General features: G+C 55.7%; 1 protein-coding gene across 1 annotated transcript in view; it reads right to left on the bottom strand.

The window, feature by feature from the left end:
- The window catches only part of HCN4 (hyperpolarization activated cyclic nucleotide gated potassium channel 4), a 47814-nt gene that overhangs the window by 11241 nt on the left and 22933 nt on the right, over window positions 1-13640 (bottom strand). Inside the window, exon 3 of the mRNA XM_034661692.1 lies at window positions 8501-8924. Within this exon, the coding sequence (XP_034517583.1) occupies window positions 8501-8924 (424 nt within the window). The remainder of the gene's footprint in view (window positions 1-8500; window positions 8925-13640) is intronic.

The raw sequence follows: 13640 nt of genomic DNA, 5'->3' as shown, positions 1-13640 counted from the left end.
GGGGGGGGGGGGGGGGCGGGGGCGGCGGCCCCTTCGGGGGGACCCCTCGCACCCCTCCTCCCACCCCTCCCCACGCGCCCTTGGCTGAGCAGCCGGCCGGGTAGGGGTGCGGGCGGGGGCAGGAAGGCGGCCCGGGAGAAGCTCACGGCGGGCTGGAGGGCCGGAGAGGGACGCCTCCTGGGATGCGTGCAGATGGGGGAGGCCTCCCCCGGCAAGTCGAGCCCTCCAGGCCGGACACCCGAAGGGAGGGCACCGGGAGCCCCCGGCCGCGCCGGCGTGGGCACAGAAGCTGCCTCCCCGGCTGGCCGCGGACGTGATGACGACAGGGAGAGAGGGGCCAGCCAGCATGAGGCTCCGCAGGGAGCCAGGTCTGCCATCACGGGGCGGGGGGGGGGGTTGTTTCCCCAGATCCGCCGCTAGACACCGGGGACCTACGAGCGGCAGGGGGCTCCGCTTAAGGCTGCCACGGAGCTGAAGGGGAGCAGCACGGACACACGGGCGGGCTCCCAGCTCCCACAGACCTTGATCCCAGGCCCACTTCCACCCAATTCCCGACTGTGCGACCTTGACCAAGTCCCTGAACCTCTCTGATTATGTTTCTTCATCTGGAAAATGGCAATAAAAATTCTTACCTGAGTGGACTGTCAGAGGGATTAAATTATGCATATAAAGTGCCCGGTACTATAGAAGCGTTCCATAAATTGCAAACCATTATTAATTGATGGGTTGTTGTTAATAATTAATCTTTATGATTAGTTAATATGTAGTAGCAGTCGTGCTCTCCCGTATCGTGTAATAAAGTACAGTCCCTGCAACCCCAACCCAGCGCCACCCGTGCACCCCCACTCCTGTGGCTCCTAGTGAGAGGCTGAAGCCTGGCAGGGCACAGCCAGGGTGGGCACGTCCCCGCACCCCTGCCCCACCGCCCTCCTCCCAGAGCTGCTGCTGCTTGGTCTGGTATCAACAGGGATCCCCAGGCTGACGGGGCATTAAGGGGCCAGAGAGCCGGAAGGAAGTCTAGAGGGAGGTCTCTGGAAGCTCTGGCCTTGCCCCCTGGCCTAGGAGACTCTGGGGGCAGGTTGGGGTAGACTTTGGTGGCTGGTGGCAGGATGTTCTGATGCTAGTGACTTCAGTTTCCCCTTCTGAAATGTGGGCTTAGTGTGGGGCTAGGTTCTGAAGAGCCAAACATGAATACCACTCGTCGATCACCTCCAGGGTCACGCCCACCTGTGGCCCCCTTACTAGCATGACTCTGGATGTTCCAGCCGAAAGGCAATGGAGTCTTTCCAGGATAAAGTGGACCCTGGAAAGGTTCATGGAGGATGGTGCTCCATCACCTCCCTGGCCCACGTGACAAAGGGACAATAACACCACATCTGAGTGTGGGCATGTGGGCCCACAGCCTTCATCTCATTTAAATTCACAACAACCCTTTGCTAAAAATATTATTAATCCATTTTACATCACGGCTCGGAGAAGGAAAGGCACCAGCCACCGTCATGGTGGCAGCGGGAACGGCACGTCTGAGCCCAGGGCTGCTCGCAGATGATCAGACTGGCCCAGTGAGGGAAGGATGGTTTCAGGAATTCTGTTTTGCAGATGGAACAACTCAAACCCAAAGTAGCTGAGTGATGTAGCTGGATTCACACGGCAAGGGGACCCAGGGCCAGCTGGAACTCCCCCGCCTCTTGCCTCCGTGAGCCCTGTGCTGTCAGCATGCCAGCTCCCTGACGCGAACTGCTGCGTCAGTGTAAGGGGTGGGGGGCACGAGAGACGGGGCGGGGCCGTATGGGCCTGGGGCCTGCGTCTAGAAGGCACAGCATGCCCCAGCATGACAGCATTGCCCCCGGCCATCCATCCACTGCCGGCCTTGCCATGGGGCCTGGATCTGGAGCCTGGGAAGCTCCTCAGCCTCTCCCCACCGTCCCCAGCAGCTCCTGAGTACCGGCATCCCAGCCACGGCTCTGAGGGGAGATCTCACTTCTGGCTCTTCACTGCTTAGGTGAGCACAATGGCTCTATGACCTTGGGCAAGTCACTAATCTTTCAAAGTCTCGGTTGACCAGGATGCCACCAGCTCCCCAGACTCAGAGGATGGGGAAGGCAAGTGACGTGGGAACATCCCGCCTCAGAAGTGGCCAGCACCTGCCCTCGCGTCCCACCACATCTCAGCCTCCCCTCAGCTATGACGAGCTAGACATCCGCCCCCCATTTCTCGAGGTTGCTGGAGAAATTAAACTTGCTACGAAAGTCCTCTGGGCCACGAGCACAACATGAGTAGGGTCCTTCTTACAAAGCTCCTTCATTTCCCAGCTGCTGTGGACTGGATGTTTGTGTCCTCCAAAATTCATTTGTTGAGCCCCCAACCCCCACTGTGACGGCATTAGAAGTTGGGGTCTTCAGGAGGTGATGAGGTCGTGAGGGTTGGAGCCCCCATGAATGGGGTCTGTGCTCTTGGAAGAAGAGACACGAGAAGGAGGATCTCTCTGCCATGTGAGGACACAGCAAGCAGGTGGCCTCCACAAACGAGGATGAGGGCCTCAAGCAGAAGCCGACCACACCGGCACCCCGATTTGTCCTTCCAGCCGCCAGAACTGCGAGAAATAAACCTTTGTCATTTAAGCCCCCAGGTCTGCAGTATTCTAACAGCCCAAGCTGGACGGTACTTAGGGTGTCTATGGTAGACGGTACTTAGGGTGTCTACGGTACTGGGGCTGCAGGAAGCCTCGGACCCCTTTTAGAAAGCGTCCCAGCTGGGACAGCTCACGGAGCCCGCCCCTCTGCGCGAATCACTCCAGGCCTTAGAGACAGAAGTATCCGGGTGGGTATATTTTCCTGCAGTACCCGCTTTTCTTTCGGTATCACCTGTTTTTTCCTTCATAGCTCATCTTCCTCCAGGACCAGGTCCTTGTCTAGTTTTGCCTCGATCATGACCTCGGCAATGAATGGGGCAGAGCGCGTGGTAGGGTCTCAGGAACTGAGAAATGCTTCGTGACAGAGGTAGAGGGGGAGGTGATGACGACAGCGATAGGGATGATGGGGAGCAGGGCCACCATGAGTGTATATGGCGGCACTTGGAAAAGACCTCGCTCTGGGCAGGTACAGCTGACGGGACTCTGCCTCCGCCTTCGCGGGGAGGGAGGGGTGCCTTTTCCTGCAGGTGGGCACAGACTCACGCGTCCTGTGGAGCACGGTGATGGTGGTGGTGGTGCCCGGTGCTGGGCTGAAGAAGCAGGCGGCTGCTGGAAGGGGGCCCCGGAGAGGTGGGGAGGGGTGGGGGGAAGGGGGACTGTGGACGGCTCTCAGCCAGTGCAAAGCCAAAGGCACTGACGGCAAAATCTGACCTTGCTGCCGAGCTGGTGGGGGAGGAGGGGCACATCCATCCAGGCTAGGAGGTACCCCAGGTGGTGAGGACATGCACCCCGGCCCCGCACTACGGCACCCAGGTGTGGTTGCTGAGAGTAAGGCTGGCCGTTGCTGGGAGAGGTGGCTAAACACTCATGTGTCCCCGCTGTGGGCTGGGGCCGCAGGCCACCCGCAAGTCAGCTGCACTGCACAAATATTTATCTTGCTCTTTATTCCTCATTAAAACCCCCTTTTATGATGTTGGTTCTGACTGTGGGGGTTGAGTACCTTCATTTCCAGGCCCCGCAAGGCTCGCTGGGCCGGCAGCCTGGGCGGCTCGCTCTCTGTGCCCTGCGTGGCCCTGGGGGGAGGCTCCGTAGCTTCCCCGCCACAGCACAGAGACAGAGCGACACGTCTTCCACCTCGGCCAAGCGCCTTCTCTGCTCTGAGCCTGTTTCCTCATCTGTGTAATGGGTCAATAACTGTCAGCTCCCAGGGCTGTCTTGGGGATCAGGAGAGATGATGGTATACAATAGTACTCAATTCATGTTGGTTCCTTTCCTCCCCTCTCTTCCCCAGCCTTCAAACAAAGAGTTGATTTCTCAGTCCTGGGGAGAGACCAGAAACTGGAGTTTCCGCCAAGGCCTGTTCTTGGGGCCGGGTTGAGTTCCCTCCCAGCGAGATTTGTTTTCTCCTCAGGGAAAAAAAAACAACTTCTCCCTGAGTCTCAGGGACCAGTGATCACACTGGGGTCAGCAATCCCAGGCCTGAGAGGACGGCTGGTGCATGTGTGTCCTGGGGACAGCCTGGAGGTGGCCACACTGCGGGGCACACTGGGTCCCTTCCTGAGGCCTACAGAGAGCGCCGACCCCTACCCCTAGGACCCCTCCTCGATTCTGGGACAGAAAAACTGAGGCCCGTGGGGGAGGACACTCATCAGGAGGCTCGGCCGCGGCCCAGCCTCCTGCCTCCAGCCTTCCTCCCACGGCTCCGGGCTGCTGAGGGGAAGAGGGTTCTGGGATGGGTCGCAGGGGTGCTGGGCCTGCAGGGAACATCCGGCGGGTGGGGGGGATGGACCACGGTTTCTAACAATAGCCTCCGTGCCTGTAACAAGCTCACACCTCAGAGGGAGGGAAGAGGCTTGGCTGGGAGAGGCTGGGGAGGAGGATGCTGACCTAGATCGCTCGGGATGGAGGCAGAGGCTGGCGTCCTCCGAGAGGGTGGCTTACACCTGGTGAGACCTTCCACCTCCCCGACTCCCAAGACCTGCTAATAACACTTGAGGACTCTCTGACCGGGGCGGGGGGGGGGGCTGGGCTGGGCGAGGCCGCTGAAGCCTGGGGGTGCGCAGTCTGGCATGGCCACAGCTTCACCAGCGGCCTCAGGCAACCTGTTTCCTCTCACAGGTGGCTGACATTCTCGCCCCCACCCAGGGCCACAAAAATGTCCTCAGGGTCAGCTCACATCATCCTTGCCAGGGGAGGCTGGAGTGGGGACCAAGCCCCAACCCCCTAGGACAGCAGGGCACACGTGACAGTCTGGGAAACTGAGGCCCCCAAAAGGAAAGAAATTCACATATGGAGTTAGAGGAGGAGAGAGCACAGTTTACTCTACTGAATACCTCCTTTCCAGGGTCTCAGGAAGACCTGGGACCTCTAGGGTCTCCCTGCTGTTGCCTGCAGGCCAAGCTGAGGCGAGAAGCCCCAGGCTAGGGCAGCTGTTGAGGATGTGGAGACAGGGCTTCTGGGCCCAGCTGGGGAAGCCCAATCCCACCCCGGGGGCCAGTGGAAGCCCTTGGCTGGGCGGTGTGCCGGCAGAAGCAGGCTCAAAGCAATTTCCTCCCCAGCTAGTAGGCCAGATAAGGGTGTGTGTGGAGGGGGTGAGGAGTCATCTATTTGGCCTCTTGGGATCTTGTTCCCTGCCCAGGAGACCAGATACCAATGTCCAGTTCAGACCTGAGGCCTTGTGGGTCCTCTGTCTACCCAGGGAAGGGCCAGGGCGAGAGCCTGCCTGACCAGTTCTGGAGAGCCCAGAGGGTAGCCAGGCCAGAGAGGCAGTGTGGACAGAAGCTCTGGACCGAGCTCCCAGGATGTGTGGTGCAGGGACAGTAAGAGAAGCACTTAGTTTCTATTCCAGGGCCCACGCTGCCGAGCCACTGGCGATTCTGCCAACTCTCCATAAATATTACGGCCGCCGGGGCCCAGGCATCAGGAGGGAGCAAGGGTGGTTCCCAGGGGGCTGGGGCCTGGGGCCTGGAGACTTGAACCAATGCCAGAGAAGGGAGAGAGGGGCTACTTGGCTGCTTTTAATGATCGTCTTACTGCAAGTTCAAGAAAAACAGAAGGCTGGGGGGGCGGGTCTTGGGGACTGAGGGAGCCAACATGGTCGGGAGGTCCACCTGAGGGTGTCTAGGGTCCACCCCCCCAACCATGGCATTTCTACTTGGGACAGAAACCAAGAGACAAGCCTGCGAGGGCGTTCCAGGACATCTGCCTCTGTCCTTCCTCTGCATCTGCTCCGAGGGGCCCCAGCCCCCCACCCCCACGCCAACACTGTCTCCTCTCAGGTCTGAGCTCAGATCCCCAGGCCAACAGCTCTCCGTGCCTGGATGTCCCATAGGTACCTCAAACCCAACCAGTCACACAGAACTCCTCTCTGCACCCCTCCACCTGCTCGGCTGCCTGCCTTCCCAGTCTCAGCTGGGAGCGTCCCCAACAGAGGGACAAACAACAGAATCAAAGTCATCCTGCTTTCAGGCGACCTAAGAATGCAGGAACCCGGCGTCAGGAGGCCCCGTTCCAAAATCCTACGCCTGGGCCAGCTGGACCTTCCGACCCTGTTCTTCACGGACAAGCAGGAACAATCAGTCGTGCTTGTTTTCCCTTGCCGGCTAGGTGGGAGAAGCCAGTAACATAAAGGCTAAACAATATTTGAGAGGCTCCTGGCTGGCGCGGCTGGTTCAGCATCTGACTCTTGGGTTCAGCTCAGGTCGTGATCCAGGGTCGTGAGATCGAGCCCCGCATTGGGCTCTGTGCTCAACGTGGAGTCTGCTTGAGATTCTCCCTCCCTCTCCCTCTGCCCCTCCCACTTGTGTTTGTGTCCTCTCTCTGCTCTCTCTCTCTCAAAGAAATAAATAAATCTTAAAGAGAAAAAAAAGTATTTGAGAAAAGTAACCCCCCCCAACACACAGAGGTACAGACGGTCACTCAGACAAATGACCGGGGAGGGGCATTTATCAAACCATCCACCGGGCTTCCTGCTGAGTGTCTTATAAACAGCATCTCATTTCATCCTCACAAGGATCCAGTGAGGATGTTACCCACTCTGCAGATAAGAGACTGAGGCTTCGGGAGACAAGGTGGCACCCAGGTCACAGAGCCAGGATTTTAATTCGGGTCTCACAGGTGCAATTCTAGGGCTCCGAGCCCCCGGGCCTTGCACTGCACCAGGCAGGGACTGACTCCTCATTGCTGCGAGTCCAGAGAGCTAACTGGGCTCTGCTCCAGCTCCGCCAGAGGCTTGCCGCCCGTGTGACCTTGGGCAAGTCATGGCCCCTCTTCCGTCAGCAGGAATAATGCAAATTCTCCTAGGCAAAGAGAATTTCCGCCACGGAGTGATGCTGCGGGGATGGTGGAGGCACACCTGCCACACAGGTGTTCATGATACCTCTGACCTCAATCTGCCAGCACCCGGACCATCGGCCCAGGCTGCTGCTGGCATGGGGTGGGGGCTTCCTGTCCTGGGCATGGGCACTTCTGTCCAACCAACCAAGCAAGGGGGTCCTGGGGACCAGAAGCCCGGCAGTGAGCCGTGGCAAGGAACGCACCTCTGCGGAAGCTTCTCCGGGCTCCGGGCTGCTCTGGACCTCAGGTGGGTGGCCTCACAGAGCACACCTATCCCTGTGCTGGCACCTGCAGGCCAGCCTGACTACCACCGTGGCCGAAAGTCCTACGTTGGATGGTGGCAGACACGACCGAAGCGCTCGCACGGTCACCTGCCTTTTTCCGAGCCGCGGTCCACAGTCCTCCTCTCTTCCTCCCACAGAGGACTGCATTCAGCCCGTGGCTGGGTTAGGTTTGTTCAGAACGGTGTTGGCCCACCCAGTTCTTTTACAATTTTTTATTTAGTTTCTGTAGCCAGTGCCCTGCCCACAGCCCCTAGGATCCCTTTACAGTTTGCGCAGACACAACTCCAGGCTCCTCGGATGCTTTTCGCTCCCTACGGCTAGCCCCTGTGGCTCTTTGTCAGAGGCCTGCCCCAGGCTGCTGGAAGCTGCTTTGCCTGCTAGCACAGAGGGCGGGGAGTGCCCTGACCCAAGGACTGACACGCGGGAGGGGATATCCAAATTCCAACTCTTTGCCCGAGGTGTGAGGTCCACTGTCCCCAGAGCTCCCCGCGGCACTTTGTTTGGTTTGGCTCCTTATTTGGCTTCCTTCCTTCCATCCCCTGTCCCTCTTCCCCAGTCCCTTACCAGATTATTCCTGGAAACGCTCCCTTCTGCAGCCCCGCTGGGGAAAAAAGCCACTTTCATGCAAATCCTCACCTCAGGGTCTGCTCTGGAAGAACCCCCAGGACACCTAAGATAGTTGCCAACAAAACTGGCACAAAAACCCAGATTTCTGCTCCTCGTGATCAGTGTGTATATCTTGCCAGCCTGGGCTTATTCTCACTGGGCGACAAGTAGCTACGGTGGAGAAGAGGCAGACAGAAGATGGATTCTTCAGTTTTCCCCAGTCCACCACACTCCCTACTGCCTCTCACCGGCCCTTTTCACCCATTCACATTCCCTGCCTGGCCCCTCAAGGCTCATGAGTTTGTGTTCCCTACAATATAGTCCAGTGGTTAATAGCACAGGCTCTCAAGTCCAGGTTCACCGATGACTGATTCTGTGACTTCATATCAATCCCTTCAACTTTCTTTCTCTTGGATTCCTCGTGTAAAAAGTGAGTACCGCTACTGTCGTTAGAGACTTACATGGGATACTGCCTGTAAAGTGATTTTCATAGTATCTAGCACGTGATAAGAAGTCAACAAGTTACTAACACGAGTCCTCTTGGAGAAGATGCGGCTGCTACCATCTGACAGCCCAAATCCAACTATCTGTTCCCTGTGGGAACATGCCCCTTCCCCCAAGAGGCTTGGGTCTGACCACTCACCTCTTCCCACTGGTGAATGTATCGAATGAGGCGGGAGAGACGCAAGAGACGCAGGAGGCTGAGGATCTTGGTAAAGCGGACGATGCGCAAGGCCCGGGCCGTCTTATAGACCTCGGAGTCAATGCGTGTCTCCACGATGAGGAAAATGTAGTCCACGGGGATGGACGAGATGAAATCCACCACAAACCAGCTTTTGAGGTACTTCATCTTAATCCGCTGCGGGTCCAGGATGATCTCGGTGTTGTCCTCCACCACGATCCCTGTGCGGAAGTTGAGGACCAAGTCGATGAGGAAGAATGTGTCCGACACCACATTGAAGACGATCCAGGGTGTGGTGTTCTCATCCTTGAAGAAGGTGATGCCCACGGGAATGATGATTAGGTTTCCGACCATCAGCAGCAGCATGGTCAGGTCCCAGTAAAATCTGCCCAGAGACACAGGGGTCAGTCGCCAGGAGGACAGAGAGAATGACTTACAGACTATGGGAAGAAACTCCAAGGGAGAGCACGTGTGGAAGAGGGAAGATTTGGGAGGTTCTGAGTCACTGTGTGAGACAGGCGCATGGGTACCATGGGCAAGATATGGAGACTGGCACAGAAAGGCTCTCTTTTCTCTGAGGATACCCTCTGCCCGTCCCTCTGTCTGCTCCCCAGTGACAAGCCTCCCGCTCCCATCCCCATGCCCCAGTGGGACTCAGGCTGAAATGCAAACCAAACAATGATGTCCAGAGAGAAGTGCCAAGCTGTTTTAGCAGTGGGAGTAGTTCGCTCCACAACACCCCAGGCTCAGGCCAAGCTGCTCCATCCTCCCTGAGGGTCAGCTAGGGTCTGAGACAGGCTGGCAGGCAGACGTGCTACAGACCGTGACCAGAAAGCAGGGGAGGTCCAGACACACGGCAGGTACTCGGGTGGCAGGAGGTCTGGGATCCAGCCCCAGCTCTGCCACTGATATGCTGTGTGACTTCAATCAGGTGTCCTCCCTGCTCTGGGCCTCAGTTTCCTCACTGTGCAGTAAGGGGTGGGGCCTAACACTCCATCCCATAATTCTGATCTGGCCCTCACCCACACTGGGTTTCTGGGGTCCCCCTTTAGTCTATTCCCTATAGTCAAAATGCCTGACCATCTATCTCCCCCAGAGGTTTGCATTCTAACACCGGGTTGGGGAAGGACAGTGAAATCTTCAAGGGCAGGAAGTGTTAATGAGGGGATTTCAGGCACCTGTAAGGTGCCACTCAATGCAATGGAGTGAGATCAGTAGGGGCTTACAGTATCATTTCTCCTAAGGTGTCAAAGCACCTGCAAGTGCTTCCTGAGGGAGGTGGGAAGGGCCCCTCAGGGCGAAGCCACCTGGCCTAGCAGGGGCCCCTCCGGAGCGTCCAGACAGCACAGGCAGGCGCAGACCCCCCATGTCTAGAAGGTATGACCAATCAATCCCAGGGACCCTGCCCAAGTACCAGCCACCCCGGGGCTGGTCCCAAGATCTAAAACCTGCCCTGCACAGTTATTTCCCTGTGCTATTAACTTAGACAGTTACACAATGACAGATAAAGGTATTAAGTCACACAGAAATAAGCATGTCGTCTCCCAAGAGAAGTAACCTTCCAGCCATCTTTAATTCTTGACTGCAAGAAAGCCAGGAGGGAGGAGGAGACAAAAAGACAAGCTTCCCTTGAGTCTTCAGAGGGTCCCACTCCGAAACCAAAGTGTTCCTGCCAGAAGAGTTCCAGGTTTGAAAAAAATATTACTTCATAGCAAATTGCTTTCTTTGCCAGATTCAAAATGGTGCCATGGGTCAGAGAAAGCAGGATCTGCCTCACTGAAGGTGGACGAGACTGCTGCCCCACACCACACCGCTCAGGGAAGGGCAGCTTTGAAAGGGCAGGTTTGGACTCCTTTGAAAGCCAAGCCATTCAGGGCCTCAAGACGGGACCTCAAGTCAGAGCCTCTCAGGCTAAAAGCTTCTCATTCTAAGGCTGGTGCTCATTGTAAGAGGTCAACGTCAGCTCCTTCCCTGCCCTATAACCCACTACCCTTTCTGCAGCCCCAAGCCCCCTATGCTATCTGGGAGAACCCAACCTAAGACCCAAGAACCCACCCCAGCCATCACACCCACCACACAGAAGACAGCACATCCTGCTAATGATGTGCGGGCCCCAGAGAATGGTTTCAGCTTTTACGGGATGTTCCTGAGCTGTGTACACTCTCTACACAGCCTCAAGCATGTCATTCAAAGACAGCTGCAAACACTCATTAGAAGCCACAAACAGGTATCCCCATTCACACACAGAGTGTGCAAACACCCCTCTATACACACGGCCACCATTCCTTTTCATTTCATCTCTTGGGAAAAACAAAACAAAACTGGCATCGAGAGGCTACTGAGGGCCCCATGGCCCTCTGTACATAAAGCTAATAATACACACAGGCTAGAGGAGTTTCTAAAATTAACAGAGCGGGAGCAAGGCGGCTGGGAATGCTGACTCGGGCAGGCCTGTCACTCCAGCGGGTTTCTACACTTTCCCCAGCTCTAGTTCTCTCAATTACAGACCAAATTTGAGACAGTAATTAACAGGAGAATGTTTGCATTTAGTGGTCTTCATAAAACCAAATTACATGAGGCAAAAACAACCATTTCCTTGCATTCTGACTAATTATTTCAATCGTGAGTTTCCAGATGCTTAGGGATATTTCTGGTGCCTGATCTGGGCTGGGGTCGGAATGCTGGAGCATTCCTCCCCACGAACAACTATCCTGGAGCACCACAGAGCTACCCAAAAGGCAGCATAATATGGTGGGAAGAAAGGCTCTCAGAGCCAGCCAACCTGGGTTCAATTCCTGGTTCCATCATTTACTACCAAGTCACTTAATCTCTCCATGCCTCAGTTTCCTTGTCTGCTCCCTGAGAATAATAACGGTACCTAACTTAGAGTTATAAGAATGACATGAATTGATATTTGTAAAATGCTCTGACCTATACCTATCTGTGTTACTAAATGATTCAATAAGGAATTCAAGTCAACAAATTCACAGGAAAGAGGTGAGGGAGGAAGATGAAATCTTCCAGGGAAGAGTAAAAGTAAAGCATCTACTGGGGGTAGGGGTGGAAGGGAGCTGGGAGAGTCCAGTAGTGGAAGTCAAGGACCACAGTATTCTGTGAACAGGCAGACAACAGAACCTTGGCAGACAGAGATGCCCTGACCTCAGGAAGCTCATGGTCTAGTCAGAAGACAAGGCTTAGACAGAAGACAAACTGGGCAATGATGGAAGAAACCATCCCAGACAGCAGCCTAGGCATCTGAGAAGGTGAGCTCCCAGTGGCCCAGAAGGGTGAGGCCAGAAAGTGCTCCTGGAGGAGCCGGGATTTGGGAGCAGCCCTTGGCCTTGGAGACAACCCCTCCTTACTCTCGGCAAGAGGGTTGCACAGATTTCCAAAGGCAGGGCCAAGTGATCGAGGGAGAGAGAAAGGGGAGGTGGTGGTTCAGCACCAGGGACAGCTCCTTGCACGCCTGCCGGCCCTGTTCTGCTGCTCCAGCCGGGGGAAATTGGCAACAGGCTCCCCACTGCATCTTCAGCTCCCGGGCCCCTATTCTCACCAAGCCCAGTGATCAGAAGCATCTCAAGTGATTCCTTAATGTCCTGGGCTTTTTTTTTTACAGGGGCGCCTTGGTGACTGAATTCATAAAGACTCCAAAACATTTCACGTGTATCAGGCACTTTCCATGCATTTTTTCATTTAATCCTCCCACCAGCACTGAGGTGGCTGCTAACATCTGTATTGTGCAGATGATGACACGGAGACTCAGAGAGAAGTATCTACCCAAGATCACACAGCTGGTGAGGGACAGAACGAGATTCCGAGCAGTCTGGGGGGACTTGAGAGCCTGACTTCTTAGGATTTTAGGCACCTCAGTGGGATGCTGGGAGGGAGACCTGCCTTACAGGCGCCTCTGTGTCACACGGGGAGGTAGCCTGTCACAGCAGGTGTAGTCGTCTCTTGTTGACAAGAGAGGAGAGAGAGAGAGGGCCAGATGGCGACTACACTTATAGTGGTGAGCACTGAATAATGCATAGAATTGTTGAATCACTATGTTCCACACCTGAAAGTGATATAACATTGCATGTCACCTCCACTTCAATAATAAAATTTTTTTAAAAAGAGAGAGAGGAGAAGAGAGAGTTGTGAAGAAGTTTGGAGCAGACCCATCCTCCTATGCCAGAGCCTTCCAAGGTACTTCCTGGGTGGGGGAAGTAACACACCTTTCAAACGTTAAAGGCATCCTGGTCATCAGCAGTCAACTGGGCACAGTTGTGACATCCTGTAAAAGGGGTATGAAAACTAAGGTCCGTGGAGGAGGGAACAGTAACATTTTCAAATCCTCAAGCTGGATGCTCCATGTTCACCCAGCACCTCACTGCCCCTAGAATCATTCATGGCTAACTCCCACAACCCAGGGTATGCTTCCATGGTGGCGGGTGGCAGGCCCTGGCAGGGAAGTGAGGGACAGTCAGACTCAGACGTGCTGGAGTTGGCACATGCCTGAACTAGAGGACTTGTTCTCTTCAAAGCCAGATGACCCACCCCATCCCAGTGTTCTCTAAGCTAAAAGGAAGACACCTCACCCTAGTTTCAGCCCCAGGACACCTCAGGCCTGTCCTCCCTTAATCCTGGACCTTACTTCCTCCCTGGCCGTCCAAGCAGGCAGGTGGCCTCTCAGCAGGTAGGCGTGGCCTAGAGGGCAGCTTTGGAGAAGCAGGTCTTGTGTGCAGAAGACATGGGGGATGGCGAAAATCCAAGCAGCCCTTTTACACAGACACCTAGAACATTTCATGGTTTGGTCTAAAAGGAAGGTTATGGCCTCAACGGAGCCGAGGAAAGAGAAGATAGGAGGCTTCTGACCCTGAACTCAGAGACTCAAGGACCAGACCAAGGGCCCTCTCTTTCCCCAGAGACTGAAGAGTGAAGGGTAATAAAATGGGGGCAGGGGAAGTGGAAGTCAGAAGAGGGATGAGCTCCTTCGGCCTCTTGTTCACACACACCCATGCTTGCCTTTGAGCGCATGTGCTCACACACACACGCATGCACACGCACACACACACCCATAACAGTTTTGTACACACTCTCATCTATACACTCCCACTAA

Source organism: Ailuropoda melanoleuca, chromosome 5, assembly GCF_002007445.2.
Source record: "Ailuropoda melanoleuca isolate Jingjing chromosome 5, ASM200744v2, whole genome shotgun sequence".
Lineage (NCBI taxonomy): Eukaryota > Metazoa > Chordata > Mammalia > Carnivora > Ursidae > Ailuropoda > Ailuropoda melanoleuca.
Note: the sequence above shows the minus strand (reverse complement) of the source record. Positions and strands in the feature narration are given on the sequence as shown.